A 20293-nucleotide genomic window follows, 5' to 3' on the forward strand; every position below is an offset into this window, starting at 1 on the left:
AACTTCGCACTACAGATTCTACATTCTTCATGTCCTTAAAAATATTGGGCCTCATTACGATTTCGGCAGGTGGAAAAGCCCGTCTGCTGAAATTCCGAGGAGGAGGTTGCCGCCATTGTGGCTACCTCTCCGCCGGGCCCATTACGAGTTTCCTGCTGGGTCAACGGATGGAACCTCAGTTTCCGCCTGCTGGCCTAGCAGGAAAAGGCCAACAGCATTGCCTCTGGGTTGTAATAGAGCCGGCGGCAATGCTGTAGTGCGTAGGGTGCACCGGCAGACAGTAAACATTGCGACGGTGCTGGCCCGGAGGCCCCTGCACTGCCCATGCCATGCACCCTGCACCCCTTCTTCACCAGCCTTTTCATGGCGGTGTTACCACCATGAAATCGCTGGCAGAGAAGGGGGTTGTGATCCCCAGGGCAGAGCTGCTTGACCACCAGACCCCCAGGACGACTAATCCTCGTGGTGCTGGCGGTCCGACCACCGCGGTCATAATGTGGTGCTTGGACCGCCGCATTGGAGGTGGTCTGACCGCCACCACGAGTCTGCAGTCATTAGACCGCTAGATTAGTAGCGAGGCCTATTAACTTTTTCATATAAATGAGCAAACAACAAGGATTTACGTGATTTGTGGAAAGGATGTTGATGTTACCATGAATTGTAAGGAATAAAATACCTTCAGTGATCGATTCACAGACCTTTTAAAATGACAGCATCCCCTAACCCAAATCAGTTTGAATCAATTAAGTAATCTTAGATATCCACCTCAATTTGCAAAAAATTGTCTTTGAAAACTACATGACTCAGTTGGTCTGAAAGTGAATGCGATTTTGACCAATATATATTACCCAGTTTACCTGATATATGAAACAAAGCAGCCACTCTGCTTTTGATAGACTGAAAGTAGGTGGGCGTATATACAGACCATCTTTTAAGGTGGTGTTAACATGGTTATTAAGGTTGGTGGTCCTCACATATTTTATACTAGTTCTCACTGATCTTGGAGCTTGTCATATCTAGAATTCTAAATTCACCCAGGAAGGTTGCTTAATAGATTTGAGCACATTATGTAGCACTAATTTGTGCTCTATAGGGAAAATTCACTTTTTTGACAATTGGTAACCCACAAAAATTGATATGTGTATCTCTCAAGGAATGATGGAAGGCTTCAACCACCTTTACGTGGATAAGAACTGCCATCCCTCAGAATTACAGTCGATCGATAACCGGTTAATGCCTCTTGATCATCATCATCACAGATCCTTCTCACTCCATAAAGAGCGACCTGTCTCTGCCAGAAATGTGCTGCTGACATAGCCGCTTGCCGATGCATTATTTAGTTGTTTTGAACCTGAAAGCTGTTGTTTCAATTGCCCATGGCATGGATCCCCAGCTGCAAGAGCTTCTGACTGACAGCTCAAGCTAAGCATAGATGCCGCTCCTTTGGCCAAGCCTTCCAGTTCCTTATAAGGCAGAAGCTGGCCCTGGAGCACCTTCACAAGCGGCCAAGGTTCTGAGTGTATCTGAAGTGTGTGCGCTCCACTGGTCGGACAACAGATCATAAGGCACACAGTCTCTAGTCCTCACCTGTAGGAGTCAGGACCTGCCCCAGCAGTGGACAAGAGGTAGGAAAAAGCTTCAGTTTCTGGTGCTCCCCAATTGAATGGTTTCTGGTGCTATCTGAAATCCTGGGAATGGAAGTAGGCGCTCGGTTGATGTAATTTAATTATATTTTTGCTTCACATTGTAATTGCTTTGTTCTGTAAAGCAGGTTGTTAATTCACCTCCCGTGTCTACAGAATTTAAATTTATTGTTGATTAATTAATTATGATGATGTATAAATATGGTACAAATCTCCTACGTTGACTATCACTCCATACACATCCCTGGGCAGATTGCAAACAGCAGGTTTCTTTATTCATTTAATTTCACATTGTCTCGCAGGCAGCGATTTAACTGTTCCAGCTGTTGCAAGTTTTCCTTACTGAGGAACATATTTCGAGTGCACTCATCGAAGATACAATAGGGGCTGCAGCCTTAAATTTTTGATTTTTCAGAAAGTTTTATAAATAAGGGAGGCTTATAGGAACAGAGTCCGTAAAAGGAAAATCTGAGCTGTTTGAGAAAAACTAAAAGCAAAATAAATTTAAAGCCAATAGCAACTCTTGCCAACAGGATCTAAATCCGTGAAACTATTCACAGTTCTATGAAACATTACTTTGATAATGAAGGAAAAATTGGCAAGTGTATGAGCCACACAATGGCTTCTCCCAGCCTGACATGCACCACTGAGCCCCTGGCGCGATGCCGCGCGCGCCCGCGCCTTCAGGTTCCGCACACGTAAGATCTGAATATTATCCAGATTCTAAGATCACCCTTTTCAAATTACCCTAAATCTGGTATTCTGTTCCTAGACATGTAGGCTAACAGTACTATATATTATATAAAAGGAGCAGGCATGAATCTATGCAAATGCATATTGGCACTAATGTACAGTTGTTGTGTTACACAAGGAACAACGCTGAGGTATGGTCTGCGACTGAATGAGGGATGTAGCACCCCAACGTCGGACAATTCCTGTGTTCAGTCGTGCATGTGAATGGATGAGTACATATCCTTGTCAGAGCTCATACACAGGTGGGGTGAAAAGCCAGGGGAAGCTCCCCCACATTAGCAATGTCCACGCGCAGTGACATGTAAATGGAGGGAAACCAAACCACCACGGGCGGTGTGCTTACTCGGAGTAGGATTTAAAAGGATTTAAGGCACCGTGCAATGTCCATGTGCTGTAGCAAACATACATGGAGGAAAGCACGGCACCAGACTCAGTTGCGTATGTAAGCAGGGGCAGAGCCTCCACTGTGGACAGGGTCCATCCTCTTTCGCCATTGTCAGGTGTAAATCAAGGGAAGTTACCACACAATCAACAGCGTCCACATAAACCAGCAGATGTGACTCGAGCAAGCCACCACACTATGGGCAAGAACCATATTCAGAGGCAGAATGTAAACAGGTGGAAGGTAACCCTACTCTGAAGGTCCCATGTTCGCTGTGAAAGGACCACCATGAGCAGCGCCATGTGTGGAAAATGTGAACAGGGAGAATGTAGAAGAGCAGCAATGCTTCAAACTCAGGAACTGTAGTCTGTGACTGCCGAAGATAGAGCCAGTGGGCTGAAATGTAACCCCTTCGCTGCCAGGCCTTTCCCCCTCAGGTGCCAGGCCTTTTTTTGGCTATTTGGAGCAGTTTGCGCTTAGGCCCCCATAACTTTTTGTCCACATAAGCTACCCATGCCAAAGTTGCGTCCTTTTTTTCCAACCTCCTAGGGATTCTACAGGTACCCAGCGTTTGTGGGTTCCCCTGAAGGAGACCAAGAAATTTGCCAAAATCCCAAACAAAGTAGCTTTTTTTGAAAAAAATGGGGAAAAAGGGCTGCAGAAGAAGGCTTGTGGTTTTTCCCCTGAAAATGGCATCAACAAAGTGTTTGTGGTGCTAAAGTCACCATCTTCCCAGCTTTCAGGAACAGGGAGACTTGAATCAGAAGACCCAATTTTTCACCACAATTTTGGCATTTTACTGGGACATACCCCATTTTTCCTATTTTTTGTGCTTTCAGCCTCCTTCTAGTTAGTGACAGATATGGGTGTGAAACCAATGCTGGATCCCAGAAAGCTAAACATTTCTGAAAAGTAGATAACATTCTGAATTCAGCAAGGGGTAATTTGTGTAGATCCTACAAGGTTTTCCTGCAGAAATAACAGCTGAAATAAAAAAGAAAATTGAAATTGAGGTGAACAAAACAGCCATTTTTCTCCACGTTTTACTCTGTAATTTTTTCCTGCGATGTCAGATTTTTGAAAGCAATATATCGTTACGTCTGCTGGACTCTTCTGGTTGTGGGGATATATAGGGCTTGTAGGTTCATCAAGAACCCAGGTACTCAGAGCCAATAAATGAGCTGCACCTTGCAATGGGTTTTCATTCTCTACCGGGTATACAGCAATTCATTTGCTGAAATATAAATTGTAAAAAATAGGTATCAAGAAAACCTTTGTATTTCCAAAATGGGCACATGATAAGGTGTTGAGAAGCAGTGGTTATTTGCACATCTCTGAATTCCGGGGTGCCCATACTAGCATGTGAATTACAGGGCATTTCTCAAATATATGACTTTTTTATACACTGTCTTACATTTGGAAGGAAAAAATGTAGATAAAGATAAGGGCAATAACAATAGTTTTGCTATTCTGTGCTCCCCCAAGCCTCCCGATTGAAAAATGGTACCTCACTTATGTGGGTAGGCCTAATGCCCGTGACAGGAAATGCAACATGGACACATCACATTTTTACATTGAAATCTGACGTGTTTTTTGCAAAGTGCTTAGCTGTAGATTTTGACCTCTAGCTCAGCCGGCACATAGGGAAACTTACTAAACCTGTGCATTTTTTAAAACTAGACACCTAGGGGAATCCAAGATGGGGTGACTTGTGGGGCTCTCACCAGGTTATGTTACCCAGAATCCTTTGCAAACCTCAAAGTTTGGCCAAAAAAACACTTTTTCCTCACATTTCGGTGACAGAAAGTTCTGGAATCTGAGAGGATCCACAAATTTCCTTTTACCCAGCGTTCCTCAAAGTCTCCCCATAAAAATGGTACCTCACTTGTGTGGGTAGGCCTTGTGCCTGTGAATGGAAATGCCCCAAAACACTATGTGGACACATCAAAATGATCAAATATTAAACTACCTGTTTTTGCGGGGGCACCTGCGTTTTTGGTCCTGGACTCAGCAGCCATATAGGGAAACCTACCAAACCCAAACATTTCTGAAACCTAGACACCTGAGAGAATCCAGGGAGGTGTGACTGGCGTGGATCGCCCAATGTTTTCTTACTCAGAATCCTCAGCAAACCTCAAATTTTTCCCACATTCCTGGGTGTGATCACCGCACCGGGAAACATTTGCTACTACCCAAAGTTCCCCTCAGTCTCCCGGTAAAAATGGTACCTCACTTGTGTAGGTGGGCCATTTGCCTGTGACAGGGAAGAGCCAAAAACATGTCGAAATTGAGGGGAAACCAAAGGGGGTCACAAAGGGCAGTTTGAAAAAAAAACATTTTTAGGCTGACAAGTGCGGCAGAATTTTTATTGGAATAGATAAGACAATGCTGGGTGGTAGGAATTTTGTGGATTCCTGCAGATTCCGGAAGGTTCAATCACAAAAATGTGGGAAAAATGTGTTATTTCCAGCACAGTTGGAAGTTTTCAGGACATTGTGGGTAAGAAAATGGTGCAGGGTGAATGTGAAGCACACCACCCTGGCCTCACCCAGATGTTTAGTTTTGAGATGTGTCTAGGTCTTGTGGATTTTTCTACATGGCAGCATCCCAAAGTCCAAAAAGTGCAACCCTCACCATTCCAAGTGGGACGATTTTGAGAGTTAGCCAAGCTTTCATGGCCCAAATGTAAAACCAAAACCCAAAATAATCAAATGTCCTCCTGCTTGCCATGGGATAAGATATTTTAGTGTGCGGGGAGAGTGCTGAAAGACTGTTACCCCCTTCAGTTGGGGTGGGGGGCATAACCATGCCCATACTGGTTGATAGCCAACACCACACTATTTTCTTTTTTTAAATTCCCTGGCATTTAGTAGACTTTCTGCACCTCGGGATGTGGATCGGGGGTAATTGCCCCATCTGCCCATTGGTGGGCAGAACAACTTTGGCCATTTTTATTTGGGGTGGGGGTTTGGCCATACCCCACCCTGTTATTCTGAAAAAAAATCTTCCCTGGTCTCTGGTGGGCTTTCTGCCCCCCCCCTTAGGGGCAGATGGGCCTTCAAAAAATAGGCCGGTCTGCCCCCACGGGGGCAGATATGGTCAACAGTAATGTGCCCCCATGGGGAGCGACCCTTGCCCAAGAGGATGCCCCCGCAAGCAAAATACACACACACACCAATCCCTGGTGTCTAAGTGGTTCCTCCCCCCCCCCCCCCGGGAGCAGATCGGCTTAATACAAATAGGCCGATCTGCCCCCAAGGGGGGAAGAAATAGCCTAACTGCTATTTGCCCCCCAGGGGAGCGACCCTTGCCTAAGTGGTCGCTCCCCATACATAAAAAAAATATATATTCCTAGTGTCCAGGGTTTCTGCCCCCATGGGGGCAGATCGGGCTAATTATAATAGGCCGATCTACCCCCACGTGGGGCAGAAAAGGCCTATGAATATTTTGCCCCCTTGGGGAGCTGCCCTTGCCCAAGGGGTCGCTGCCCTAATAGGTAAGTATAAAAATAAAAAAATTCCCTGGTGTCTAGTGGGCATTTCTCGGGCAGCAGAAATGCTTGTAGAGACATGAAAGGCCTTTCCTTTCATGCCTCTCCCTACCCCTCCTCCCGAGCGGAAGAGAAATGCAGAGCATTTCTCTTCCGCATCGCGCTGGAAGCATGCTTCCAGTGCGAGGGGAGGTGACCTCTGATGAGCTCAGCACGCGATTGCGTGCTGACGTCATCAGACGTCACTACGGGGGATCGGGGGTGGAAGGGAAAGTGATTTCCTTTCCTTCCCTGACTGGGGGTGTGGGAGGGAGGCCCACAGCGCTCCCCCTGTGGTCCCGGTGCCGGACGAACTGGTCTCATCCCCGGCACATAGTAACCATGTACAAGGACGAGATCAGCTCGCCCCAGGCACCCGAGGGGTTAAAAAAGGAAACTTTTTGCAAAACAGTTCTGATTTTTAATAAAGTTAACTAATTGATACTTTTTTGTTTATTTTTTTATAGGAAGAGTTTACAAAAAAAACTTGCGATTCATCTTATAACGTCACAGCATATTTATCAACAACAGATTTTCTTTTATAGCATTCCACTCCATAATTTGAAATGTTACAACCATATTCAGTTCATCTTATGATTTAGCAGCTAGTTTGAGGCCACACGTCCTTCAAAAGCATTGCAAAGCATAAATTAAAGCGCCCCCATAAGCAAGTTCGCCACTCCCCTCCAATACTGTGGGAATTTGTTACCTAATCCAGAGTGGTCCACAATTTACGCAGTGGAACAAATTACAAGTGTAATTGTATTGCTTAACATTCATCTCATTTGCTCCTCTTACTAATACCCTAAACCCTAATTCAGATACAGCCACATTTAAGCTTCTATACATTGCAGTGTTTCAGTCCTTCTAGACTGAGTGAGGAAACACAAACTTTACATTATTGCCTTTGACCCCTACTGCGGCTCCTATTCGATACCTTCCCCCAGCTTCAGAAATGTACTATCTGAGCCTAACTTTAGCACATAGCATCATTCTAATTCATTTATTCTGAGCATTTTAGACCTCCAGTGTTCAAATGTAGTTACTAGTTCTGTGCTCCAGTTTGGAGAATTATGGACCTTGTAATACGGGTAATCAGAAAAAGTTTTTTCTTATTCTCATTGTTAAAACTGATGCATGTTGGCCAACCCAGTAGAATTAATTGTGGATCATTTGGAAATTCAATATCTACTGTGTGCCTACAGTAGTCCTGTATGGAAGTCCAAAGCTCCCCTATCTTGGAGCAGTTCCCAGTATTATGAGTCAAATTGCCAACCAATTCTTCAGAGCACCTAAAGCACTTAATCAGGGTCTGAGAGTTAAATGTATTCACTAGGGCCGGCGTCCTATATAGCAGCCACTTGGTATAGAATTGCATATGGCAGAGATTTGCCCCCCTGAATAGGGAGAAATTGTATAAGTTTTTCTTTTTCCAGGTCTCTCTTATGATACACATATCCTACCTTGACTGTGCTATATTAAAAACCTAAACTTCTTTACAGTATAATTCTAAAGCATAGCCTTCCAATACTTTATGGATCCATGTGCACTGGCCTCTATTAAATCCTCCAATATCCTCAGACGTTTCCAGATTATTATGGGATCCAGCTCTTCTAAATAATATGAGATTTGGAAAAAAAAGACCATGGGATTGATGCTTTCGCATATCTGATGTTTGGTTTTATATCCGTCCATACTTTCCAAGTATCATGTTTCAAAAAGTCACCAATAGCATAGTATCCATGTATCTCCCATCTATGGTCAGGTGTTTTGTCTAGAAGTGGATAAGATCCTGTAACAATATCCGCTAGTTTGATTGAGGCATTAATAATAGGAATCACATAGGCCCTCATTCTGACCCTGGCGGTCTTTGACCGCCAGGGCGGAGGACCGCGGAAGCACCGCCGACAAGCCGGCGGTGCTTCAATGGGGATTCCGACCGCGGCGGTAAAGCCGCGGTCGGACCGGCACCACTGGCGGGGTCCCGCCAGTGTACCGCGGCCCCATTGAATCCTCCGCGGCGGCGCAGCTTGCTGCACCGCCGCGGGGATTCTGACCCCCCCTACCGCCATCCAGATCCCGGCGGTCGGACCGCCGAGATCCGGATGGCGGTAGGGGGGGTCGCGGGGCCCCTGGGGGCCCCTGCAGTGCCCATGCCACTGGCATGGGCATTGCAGGGGCCCCCGTAAGAGGTCCCCTAAATGTATTTCACTGTCTGCTGCGCAGACAGTGAAATACGCGACGGGTGCAACTGCACCCGTCGCACAGCTTCCACTCCGCCGGCTCGATTCCGAGCCGGCTTCATCGTGGAAGCCTCTTTCCCGCTGGGCTGGCTGGCGGTCTGAAGGAGACCGCCCGCCAGCCCAGCGGGAAAGTCAGAATTACCGCCGCGGTCTTTCGACCGCGGAACGGTAACCTGACGGCGGGACTTTGGCGGGCGGCCTCCGCCGCCCGCCAAGGTCAGAATGAGGGCCATAGTATTTAAACATCTGTTCTTTTTTACAGCCCCTGCAGATGCTCATAGCAGACCCTTTTCGGTGATTTGGTTCAGAGTAGGACATTATTTATCTTATCTTCCTGCAGTATTAAATCCCCCCAAAAAATCTCTATTGGTCTCTTGGAGCCAGGGTAGTTTAATATCAGTAGGAGAAATGTTCAAAACTTGTAAAATAATATTCTCTCAAATTGGGCAATGCTATAACCCCCCTCTTTTACTGACTTATAGAGAATTCTTATTGCCATTCTAGGTGTTCTACTGGCAAAAGTGCCTGGAGAGGAGACATTAATGTGGCCTTTGTAACTGGACCAAGGAAGTTACAGAAATGTACTCCCCGAGGTTTTGTGTTTTGTTATTTATAGAGCTCACGACCAATGAAGTATCTTGGCGCTGGTAGGAATATTATTGATGAAGGCGGAGAATATGAACTAATTACATAAGAAGGGTGCCTTAGCTCTTAAAATAAAAAAAGTTTGTGGTGCATCTCTGAATTGTAACAAGGAAGACAGAGTGAGCACATTTTCCCAATTTATGCTCCCATGGTGGAGGATATGTCACTATTTGTAACTGGGGGTACTAAGATGTTTGTGTTCTGAGCGAAAGGACCTCTCTGGTTTCTAACAGGTGAATTTATTTTTAGAGGAAATTATCTAGATTATTTGCAAAAATCACTTTGCGCTCTATTCATGGGTAAAATACAGTGGGGGCTGGCAATTTTAGGAGGCAGGGGGGCGGACGGGAAGCACACTCACACTCATTCATTCACGCACACATGCACGCACATCCATGCACAACACTCATGAACATTCAAACATACATGCATGCACTAAACATTCATTAAATAAAATCACACAAACACACTTACCTTCAGCTCGGAGGTCCCAGGAGGGTGGGGACTGCTGCCTTCCCTCTCTGGCTGACCTTAGATCAGCCAATGATGGAAGGCAGCAGTTCCAACTTTGTCACAGAGTGGGTTGGGGTCAGTGAGAGTGCCGACCCCACCCCACTCTGTGATGAGGTGTCACTGATTGACACTCGCCCTGGGTGCTTCAGGGCTTGAACCTGAAGCGCCCAGGTCGGAGTCAATGGGTGACGCTTCCCTCGTCACCGAGGGGAAGGTCCTTGAGGCACCTTTGCTGAGCTAAGGAGGTCACACCCATCGGAGCTGTGACCTCTCCGCCCAGAAAAGTTCAGCTCAGCCAGCCAGGAGTCTGCGTAAATCGCACATATCTCACTCCTGGCTGCCTGAGCTGAACATGAAGAGTGTCTGTCAGGCTGACCTTTGTTCAGCCTGACAGCCACTCTTCATGGAGGGGCAAAAGGTGGAGGGGCGTGGCCCCTCCGCCCTAAAGGATGGGCCGCGCCTGGTAAAATATTGGTCTTTTATGGACGGGTAGCCAGTGTAGTTTCCCCATGATAGAACCTTAAGTGCACTTAAACAGGGCCAGTGAAAATCAAAATAAACATTTATAGGGTGCACAGTTCCTAGGTCATGATATATCATTTGGTCTCTATATCTCATTCAGTTTTCTACATATCATATTAGTTGATGTTAAGAAGACACTAACAAATGTGTACTGTTTCTATGCTATTGGTTATGTTATAAATTTCAAGATTACACATAGCTCACACTGACTATTAAAAGGCCTCAAAACACATGTACAGTAGACCAGTATTCTGAAAAAGGGGCTTCCATTCCACCAGTGTCCTCATATATGTGATTGAAGCATTCATGTGCAGGCAGGAGGGGGCAAGGTCATGTCATCTTTGACGAGGGTCACACATCGCCTTTTGGATTTCTTTTAGGATCTTCTATAAATCGAGGGGAGAACCATGGCACTTGGTACCCAGACGTTTGGCCAGGATTGAAATAAAGTGCTTCTACCTTGCTACAATAATTAATACTAGGCAGCTAGGATGTTTACTCCTTTCAAATAAATACACAATTAGGTGGGCGTCATTCCATGGGAAATCACCCAACTGTTAGAAACATGTTGCCTTATTACAAGGTTCTTATGAACCCCAATTTTCACACTATTAACAGGGATTACAAAAAAAAACTGAAGACCTAATGAGGAATTACATGGGGAATCGGTAAATCCACCCCAAACCCCCTCATTGCTTTGTCATTTTCCTTGCATTTCAGCAGATGGAGTTTCCAGGTAAAACATCAGGAGTGAGTTTGGATGCATTTGCTTTGTGAGTTATGGTTTCTATTCCTACTGTAGATTGTGCTTCCAACCATAACTTATGATTTTTTGTTTTAATTTGTCACCATAACTGCACTTTATCTGAGGTTTTTTAAGTATATTTGTGAGATTTTTTTTAAACATGTGTTGAAATGCTTTGTTTTTTTAATCTTACACCACGTTCAAAGGTTTCTGGCACCCAACCCTAAATGGACGATCAACCCCAGCTGTGCATGGCCTTCATCTGTGTGCAGCACTGTAACCTTCTGTGGGTGGCCAACGCCGGCAGCGCACAACCCGTTTATCGTCTTAGGGGGTCTCTGCATGACCTGGCATTTAACCAGGGCCTGTGTCCAACACTCCATGGACTAGGTGGGCTTAGGCTGTGCACTGTGGGGTTTGGCTCAAATTGCTTCCACCCTGCTGAATCTGGCCGACCCCTTTTGTGACGAATGAAGAAGACCAGCAGTAGTGCACTTAACACTTTTTAATTTTTTTGCAGGATTTGCAAATTCCACGCTGGATTCCTGATTCCCTGGAGGCCTCAGGATTCAACAATCCAGCATCAGATTTGTAAATCACTCAATAAAAATATATTTGTATTATTTTATTTTATTGGTTGTTTATTAGTCATTTACAGGCCGTTGCCAGCTTCCTTTGCTGCAAGTCTAAGTCAGGCTCTCTGTGCCCAGGCTTCCTCTGCTTTGGGAGGGCCTCCAGGGGCCCAGGGAATCTTCTCTCACCTCCTCGTCGTTTTCCCCTGCCTTTTCCCGTTCCCTTCCCTAGCCAACCGCTTTCTGTCTCCCAAGCGCCCCTCCCTCCGACCTATTTATTGAAGGTCGCAGTACGACCCTAGATAAGCAGGTCATTGCCAGCTCCCATGGCTGCCAGTCTAAGCCAGGCTCCCTGTGCCCAGGCTTACCCTGCTTTTTGCCCATTGCCAAAGCCTCCAGTGGCCCAGGGCATCTTCTCTCACTTCTGCACTGTTTTCTCCCCGTCTTTTCTGGCTCCCTCCTGTGCCGACTGCTTCCCGCCTCCCAAGCGCACCTCTCTCAGACCTATTTAATGGAGGCCACAGCGCAGCTCACAGCGGGCATGCTGCTGGTGCCCCAAAGGTAAACCCGTCTGCACCTATCTATGCCTGGACCGCACCCAGCACCAAGAACCCTGGCCCTCTGCACTTCCATGGATACTCTGCCACGGATCTCCATGCCTTGAACCCCGGACAAAACAACAACTACTGCCTCACATCATCTCACTCCACAGTGGGAACCTTCACCTTCACCCACTGCTGGTTTACCTCCACACCAGGACCGACCGCCACCGCAGCAACCAACACCACTCAATCCCTGTCGGCCGAGATCTACCCACAACAACTCAGCTGTCTACTGATCAATGCCAGATCATTCTGCAAACACGCCACTGAAATCTGGGACACCATCTCCACCTTTGCATCCAAAGTGACCTTCATCACAGAGACCTGGCGTACCTCTGCTTCCTTACATACATCGTCACTGCTACACTCATTGGCTACAAGATGAAACACTGCAACTGCACCAATAGACACGGAGGTGGCATCACTACCATTCACAAAGAAACTATTGCCTGCTCCACCATAGATGTCGAGACCATGACGATCATGGGACACATGAACTTCCAGCTTCATCCCGATGATAAAAAAACAAACATCAAAGGCACCTTTGCCTACAGACCACCTGGACCCTGAACCACTTCAGTGACACCATTGTTGAATGCATCACCCCACTCATCATTGAATCCGAACACTACATCTTCCTGGGAGATCTCAACTTTCACCTGGATGACCCCACAGACACCAACTCTACAGACCTCCTCGAACGAATGGACAACACAAGCCTCAAGCAAATGGTCACAAAGCAGGTCACACGCTGGATCCCATCTTTACACCCAGTAACAGAATCAGGTACAGCCATACCGCAAAATTCACCTGGTCAGACCACTCCATCATACATTTCACCATCACCGGACCACCCTGCACCACCTCCAGCATCCACAGCACCTCCTCCCACAGCTGGAACAAAGCCACTCAGCACCAATGGAAACACACCCTTAAAACCACCTAACCCAAAGCCACCACAGACCTGAACCAGGCAGTAGAGAACTTCAACTCCTGGATCACCAGCATTGCTGACCTAGTTGCACCCACCAAACCGTCCAGACGCAAAGAAAGAAGAATGCAAACAACTCGAAAGAAAGTGGTGGACCAGCAGAAACAACATGGACTGAGCCACCTTCAAAGAGCGTCTCAACAACTACTACCGCCATCTGGAAGCCATGAAGAAGGAGGTCCTGACATGCAAATCGAGACCAGTGCCAACCAAACCAAGGAACTCTTTAACATCGTCAAAGAGTTCACCTGCCCGCCAGCCACCGAAAATTAGATCCCCACCTCACAGGAGCTCTGTAACGCCCTTGCCGACCACTTCCACAATAAGATAGCAACCATCCACAGAAACTTTGACCCCCCAACCAACCAACCTTACCTGCATCCCGTCCACCATGGCTGCCAACCACCCTCTCACTGTATGGTAACAGCTCAGCACACCAAACACAAATATTCTCATGAACTCCATCATCTCAGGAGCACCCACCAACCCTTGACCCTGGCGGCTCTTTACCTCGGAAGAGACAAGATCAGCCTCCAGTTTACCACCATCCTAAACTCCTCCATCACCACAGCCATCATTCCTGATGCTTGGAAACACGCAGATGTCAGATCCCTCCTCAAGAATCCATCGTCTGACCTGAGCGAACTCCAGAACTACCGTTCCATCACCCTGCTCCCACTTCCCGCCAAAATTCTGAAGAGGGACAACAACCTTCAACTTACCAAACACTTAGAAAGAAACAACCTACTGGACCTCTCAAAATTTCTCAAAATCAGGATTCAGAGCCACCACAACACTGAGACTGCCCTTATCTCTGCAACTGATGACATTCGGTCCCTGCTCGACAGAGGAGAATCAGCCGCCCTGATCCTGCCTGACCTCTTCCCAGCCTTTGACACCATCTCCCACTGAACACTCATACACTGTCTGAGACAGATCGGAATCACAGACAACATGCTCAAATGAATAGCATCCTTTCTCCCGGTTCACACGCAAAGAATATGGTTCCATCCCTTCACCTCGCAACCCAAGCACACCACCTGCAGCGTCCCTCAAGGTTCCTCCCTTCGTCCTACCCTCTTCAACCGCTACATGACACCACTCGCTGACATCACCAGAACCCAACCATGAACATAGGTTCCTTTGGTGTCTCTTTTTTCACTAGGATTCGCGAATCCTTGGAAGATTCAGAAACCTGGACACTACTGAAGGGATTACATCAATCAATTCAAATTCACTTCCTTGTGTAATGTTCTACCTTCCTGCCAAACGTGATGAAATAGGAAATGACAGTTTTGGAACTCTCCCTTTTCCTTGGCCCGGTTATAATTTTTTGTCACACAGCAGAAGACAGTTTCAGATTAAAGGTGAGACGCATCACCGAGAACACAACCAATGCAAGGGTAGGTAATATCAAATTCAAGTGTAAATATGTTTTGCACTCGATTTTACAATTCGCGTGGATAACAATTTTCAAGCAAGTTTTCGTTCGGCCCCGAGTTTTGCACGCTCGAACCCTCTTTGTGTTACCTAATGGAAAGTCAATTAGTGCCTAATTAACACTGTGCAAAAAACAACTACATAAAGTACAAAAGAAGCCGTCACACTATGACTAATGAATTGAAATTAACGCGAAAATGACACAGGCAGAGATGATGTACATTTCAGTTTAAATGTGGGCAAGAAAAGATGGTTATGCATTCACCCACATATAAATGTGCCCAGGGTAAGAAATGAATCCCAGAAGCACAATTTGTACTGTTTGAAATTGGAATGGATAAATCCGAACTTGAAACCAAGCGGTGAATTAACATAAGTTTTAAATTCTGCCTCACACTGTCCCTGAAAACGAGTTGCAAAGTATTGACGTGATTGTACCATTGCCACCCAGTAAAAGCGCCACCATGGGCAGTTCTGACAAGAACCCCATGGAAAGGAGAGTCCATGCATTTTTTCAGACATGAAACCATGAAAGTTTAACATTATTTTTCCATGTGGAAGTTATCAGCTGGAAAAGTCTACATCAGGTTCTCGCACACCCGATAAAACCGAGATTGGAAAAACCTAACAACTCATAATCAGTTATCTCAGTCTAGTGAACCCAGTTCTGTGAGGCCAGGCACCTGACAGATTAATTCAAGTGAACCAGGATCTGCAGCACTGAAAAATGTACTCCACTGGACGCAAGAGACAAGGAAGCTGGCAGGCGTGGACCTGAAGCAAAAGACTATAGAGCTCCCTAAAACTTTATTGATATAGAAAAATCCTTCTGTTACCATCTGAGGCAAGTGTGGGATAATCGGTGTTGCACTCCCTAGCTGGTTCTCAAGTGCCTGGTGTATTTATTTTTTTCTGTGTGCCTTAGTTTAAGTTTGTATTCTGATGAAAACTAGATCCATAACCATGGATTTTTGTCCAATGATTCACAGTTTTATTCAGTCAAAGGTCCAGCTTGGAAAGAATGAGAGAGCACTTTTGAGAAAATACCCTATTTGTCGTCTACAGCCTTGATAAAATATATACTAAGCTATATTCAATAGTTTGTGGCTCAAGCTCTTTCCACTTCGTTAAAGAAAAATATAGAAATAATTCCCATTAGGAATTCCCATTCTTAACCACTGGCACAGGTTGTACTTTGCTTGTAAATTCTTGTATGTTCCCAAATGAGAATCTTTTCAGTGTGTCCAATTCAGAAGACTTGAACTCGCTCTTTATAACAATTTCCACTGTTGTTACACATACAGGGGGTCATTCTGACCCTGGCGGTCTTTGACCGCCAGGGCGGAGGACCGCGGGAGCACCGCCGACAGGCCGGCGGTGCTCCAATGGGGATTCCGACCGCGGCGGTAAAGCCGCGGTCAGACCGGCACCACTGGCGGGGTCCCGCCAGTGTACCGCGGCCCCATTGAATCCTCCGCGGCGGCGCAGCTTGCTGTACTGCCGCGGGGATTCCGACCCCCCCTACCGCCATCCAGATCCCGGCGGTCGGACCGCCGAGATCCGGATGGCGGTAGGGGGGGTCGCGGGGCCCCTGGGGGCCCCTGCAGTGCCCATGCCACTGGCATGGGCATTGCAGGGGCCCCCGTAAGAGGGCCCCTACATGTATTTCACTGTCTGCTGCGCAGACAGTGAAATACGCGACGGGTGCAACTGCACCCGTCGCACGGCTTCCACTCCGCCGGCTCGATTCCGAGCCGGCTTCATCGTGGAAGCCTCTTTCCCGCTGGGCTGGCTGGCGGTCTGAAGGCGACCGCCCGCCAGCCCAGCGGGAAAGTCAGAATTACCGCCGCGGTCTTTCGACCGCGGAACGGTAACCTGACGGCGGGACTTTGGCGGGCGGCCTCCGCCGCCCGCCAAGGTCAGAATGAGGGCCACAGTGTTTGAAATTAAGCTTGTATTTTTCCAAATGACTTCTGAATGAATCAGACATCTCGCTTCAAGAAAATAAGTGCATTTTTTTTTAACAAAAAAATAAAACTATTGAATGATTTTCTTTAGTGCCCTCTGTTCAATTTTGAACTTCAAACTTTTAGATGTTCCAAATAGCTTTAGATTAATAATTCATCCATGTCATGGAAACATGGCCTAATGTCAGAGTTTTCAAAGTTGAATTTCCTTATATATGTCAAACATGCCCAGTTCGTTTGTTTCAAGCATTTCTAAAAACACACAAATGTCACATATGGTCCTTTTCTGTTCTCAGAAGCACCCAGCATTACCGCCATTTTGCATAGTATAACAAGCTATGCATGATCTTTGCACTATATATATATATATATATATATATATATATATATATACCGCACCACTAACTTAAATACTGCCCATGAGTGCTACTAATATAACAAACAATACTAAAAATACAGATACATCAATCTAACTAAGCTGTATTTTTAGTATTGTTTGTTATATTAGTAAAACTACATATCCCAGAATGCCACATAAAGGCATGGCTTAGAGGAAGAGTATAAGTAGTGCATGTAATGGATTAATGAGTTACAGTGATCAAGACCGGGAAGGTCGAAACGCGTTGGTGTTAGTTGGTGGGGGTTTTCTCTTACTAAATAAAAGAAGATTGATGGAATCCTGTGAGTGCGGCATCTTTAACTTTAGTGTTAAACTGGCATAAAGATTAATGGGAATAGGTCCTTCCCTGATGCTGGCACCGATGTGTAACAGAGTGCGCCTCTTTCTTGGACCTGGTGGAGTTGAAATATATATATATATACACATATATATATATATATATATATATACATTCACTGGGAAAAAACAGTGGTTAGAGTGACATTATATTTAGGTATGGTAATAATATCTTTGCATTTCAAAAAAACTTAGAAATTCACTAAAAAACTAAGATTAAGGGGGCGTTATAGTTTGTAGAAAATAGCAGTTCAAACATACTATTTTAAACAAACAAAACCATTAAAGGTCACCAATCATAGTTATCTCAAGTAACTATAACTCATGCTGTAAAGTAACTATAACTTGTGCCCTCATCATGCAGTGCTGCCATCAATTACATCATTTCAGATTTTGCAGTGATGTTATCATTGATGTCATAGAACGTCCCTAGTGATGCAATATGTGAGGTAATTAGCAGTGTCTGGATTGCCTTAAAATCTCTTCGATTTCTACAGTTGTTTCCTTTTGATTTCCTCATGTGTCTACAAACAGGGCTAGGCTGATCTTTTATCCCACTGGGCATTTTCACAAGTGGCCAGGGCCACCAGAGGATGGTTTTGAAAAGCCTAGTGCGTTTCTGGTGCCTCCGTTACCCCTAAAAGATAGAGAACGGAGAGAGTGGGATGGAGAGATAGAGAAGGATTGGAGAGGAAGATCAGAGAGAGAGAAGAGATGGAGAACGAGAGAATGGGTGGATGGAAAGAGAAACATGAGTAGAGAAAGCTAGCACGGTTGGTTTGAGATAGTTTTGCAGGGCTGCTTTTGGGTACCCAGTCTGACCCTGTCAACACACCACAAGTACAACGGTGGGGGAAATGCATCCTGAAATGTTGTTGGGCACAGTTGCAGCGTAATGTTTACCTTTCCCACAAACAATTAATATGGAACTGCCCTTCTTTTTCAGACTGAAAGAAGAGAGCAACACACATCACATTCTGCTCTCATCATGACAGAACCTGAGAACTTGATCACCAACACTACAACCCCAAAACTTAGGAACTCAACTGGCAGCGTGCTTCCTTTTGGTGCCCAGTTGACCTTAAACATTCTAGCGGTCATCATCATCTTCATTGGATTGGTAGGAAATGCTGTTGTCTTCTGGTTTCTGTTCGTCAAAATAAAAAGGAATCAGTGCACGGTGTACATACTCAACTTAGCTGTTGCTGACTTCACCTTTCTTGTAGGCTGTGCTATATACCTGATGTTTTTTCTTTTTTATCTATGTGGTGTTAAGGTGACAGAATCAGACAATGAGAAAGTCTTCTTTGCTGGCAATTTACTATATGACATCGGATTCAACACCAGCACTTTTGTACTGACGGCCATCAGCGTGGAGAGGTTTGTGTCTGTCCTCCTTCCCATCTGGCACCGATGCCACAGACCAAAGTGGCAGTCCACCGCTATCTCAGCTGTTCTCTGGGCATTGTCAGTTCTGGTTACGGGTCTAGAAACCTTCCTCTGTCAGAACAGCGACAAATACCAAGAACCTGGCTCTGGAAAATGCACTGCTGTTTACTTGTTTACCTCTGGGCTCTTCCTACTGACAGTCAGTCTCATGGTCTTGTCTAGCTTGACCCTGCTCCTCGAGATCCGGAAAACCTCCAAACAGTGCCGTCCGCTCAGACTTTATATAGTCATTATAGTCACCGTCATGGTCTTTCTCTTGAACGTGGTGCCCGCAAGAGTGATTGGACTCCTGCTGTACTTCAAAGTTCTACCTGCTGAAGTATACTCACTGCTTTTCTTCTACCTAACCGAAATCTTCACCTCCATCCACTGCAGTATGAACCCCTACCTTTATATACTTGTGGGGCGATGGAGGAAGCAGGGGCCGGGGGTAACAGTGAAGCAGGCATTTGAGAAGGTCTTCAAAGAAGACACCGAATCAACTTGGCAAACAGAGGCCACCAGCATGTCAAGCATCACTGGGAGCAAGCACAGATAGATCCAACGGGTTTTAGAAAGTTTTGTGCAAACTTTTGTGGAAGCAGATTTTACAATAGGAGTCTGACAATTTAAAGATACAGGTCTAATATCTTTCCAACATCATCTTTTTAGGCAATACCACCATGAGAAATCAGTTATTGTGACAAGTATTTCTTAGATTCAATTCATGAAGGTGTTTTATGGTTGAAACACTGTTGGGTCTCTGTAGTTTGTTTCCATTGTGAATTTTTGAAATAAGTATATCTTTTTTATTTTAAGTATGTTACATTTTGTGTTCAAGTTACTTTTCTTGGAAAAAAAATATTAATTTACCAAAAAACACATTTATTTTTACATCAGTATTGTTTTCTAGTCGTTAGGGAGTGATGATGTTGCTTTTATATTTAGTATTTTCAATGAGGTAGACATTCCCAACTATCCCATTCCTCACTCTCAACCTCTTTCTTCTTTTGCCACCCTCCCACCTGTCTGAAAGTGTAACTCAGCGTGACAAACAAATGTAGTTGATCTCCAAGTTTTTAAATGAAAATACATTCATAGAGATTATTGAGGTTTTCAGTTAATAACTTTCTACTATGTCCTTTTGCCTATAGTTATCTACTCAGTATTCATCTATGAAGATGAGAAGCTTGCCACAATCATATTCAGTCAATGTTCAAATGCGTAATAAAATACTGATAAAAGTATTTTCTACTTTAGATTGAGTCTTCAGTTATCCTGATAATATCCAACAGTTTTGTTTTCATAATTTTGTCATGTTTTTTGGCTTTTTTCTGTTAATATCTATGGTCATCCTCCTCACACTGGGGGGGGGGGGGGGGCTATTACGAACCTGGCGGTCTCATGACTGCCATATTTTAAGTGTGGCAGTCGGGCCGTGGTGAAACAGCTAGCACCGCCAGGATCAGAGATCCTGGTGGTCTGGCGGTTGCGGAGGTCCTAATCCACCAGGGCAGCGCTGCCCTGGGGATTACGCCCTCGTTCTTCACCAGCCCTTTCATGGCAGTAGCTCAGTCATTGT

The 20293-nt window shown here is 45.4% G+C and overlaps 1 protein-coding gene across 1 annotated transcript; it reads left to right on the forward strand.

The window, feature by feature from the left end:
* Window positions 1–1511: 1511 nt before the first annotated feature.
* LOC138268090 (mas-related G-protein coupled receptor member H-like) lies at window positions 1512–19945 on the forward strand. The gene is made up of 2 exons (XM_069217464.1): window positions 1512–1625; window positions 18230–19945. Exon 2 carries the CDS (start codon window positions 18272–18274, stop codon window positions 19268–19270), a length of 999 nt encoding a protein of 332 aa, XP_069073565.1. The 5' UTR covers window positions 1512–1625; window positions 18230–18271; the 3' UTR covers window positions 19271–19945.
* Window positions 19946–20293: the final 348 nt, after the last annotated feature.

Source organism: Pleurodeles waltl, chromosome 12 (genome assembly GCF_031143425.1).
Source record: "Pleurodeles waltl isolate 20211129_DDA chromosome 12, aPleWal1.hap1.20221129, whole genome shotgun sequence".
Lineage (NCBI taxonomy): Eukaryota > Metazoa > Chordata > Amphibia > Caudata > Salamandridae > Pleurodeles > Pleurodeles waltl.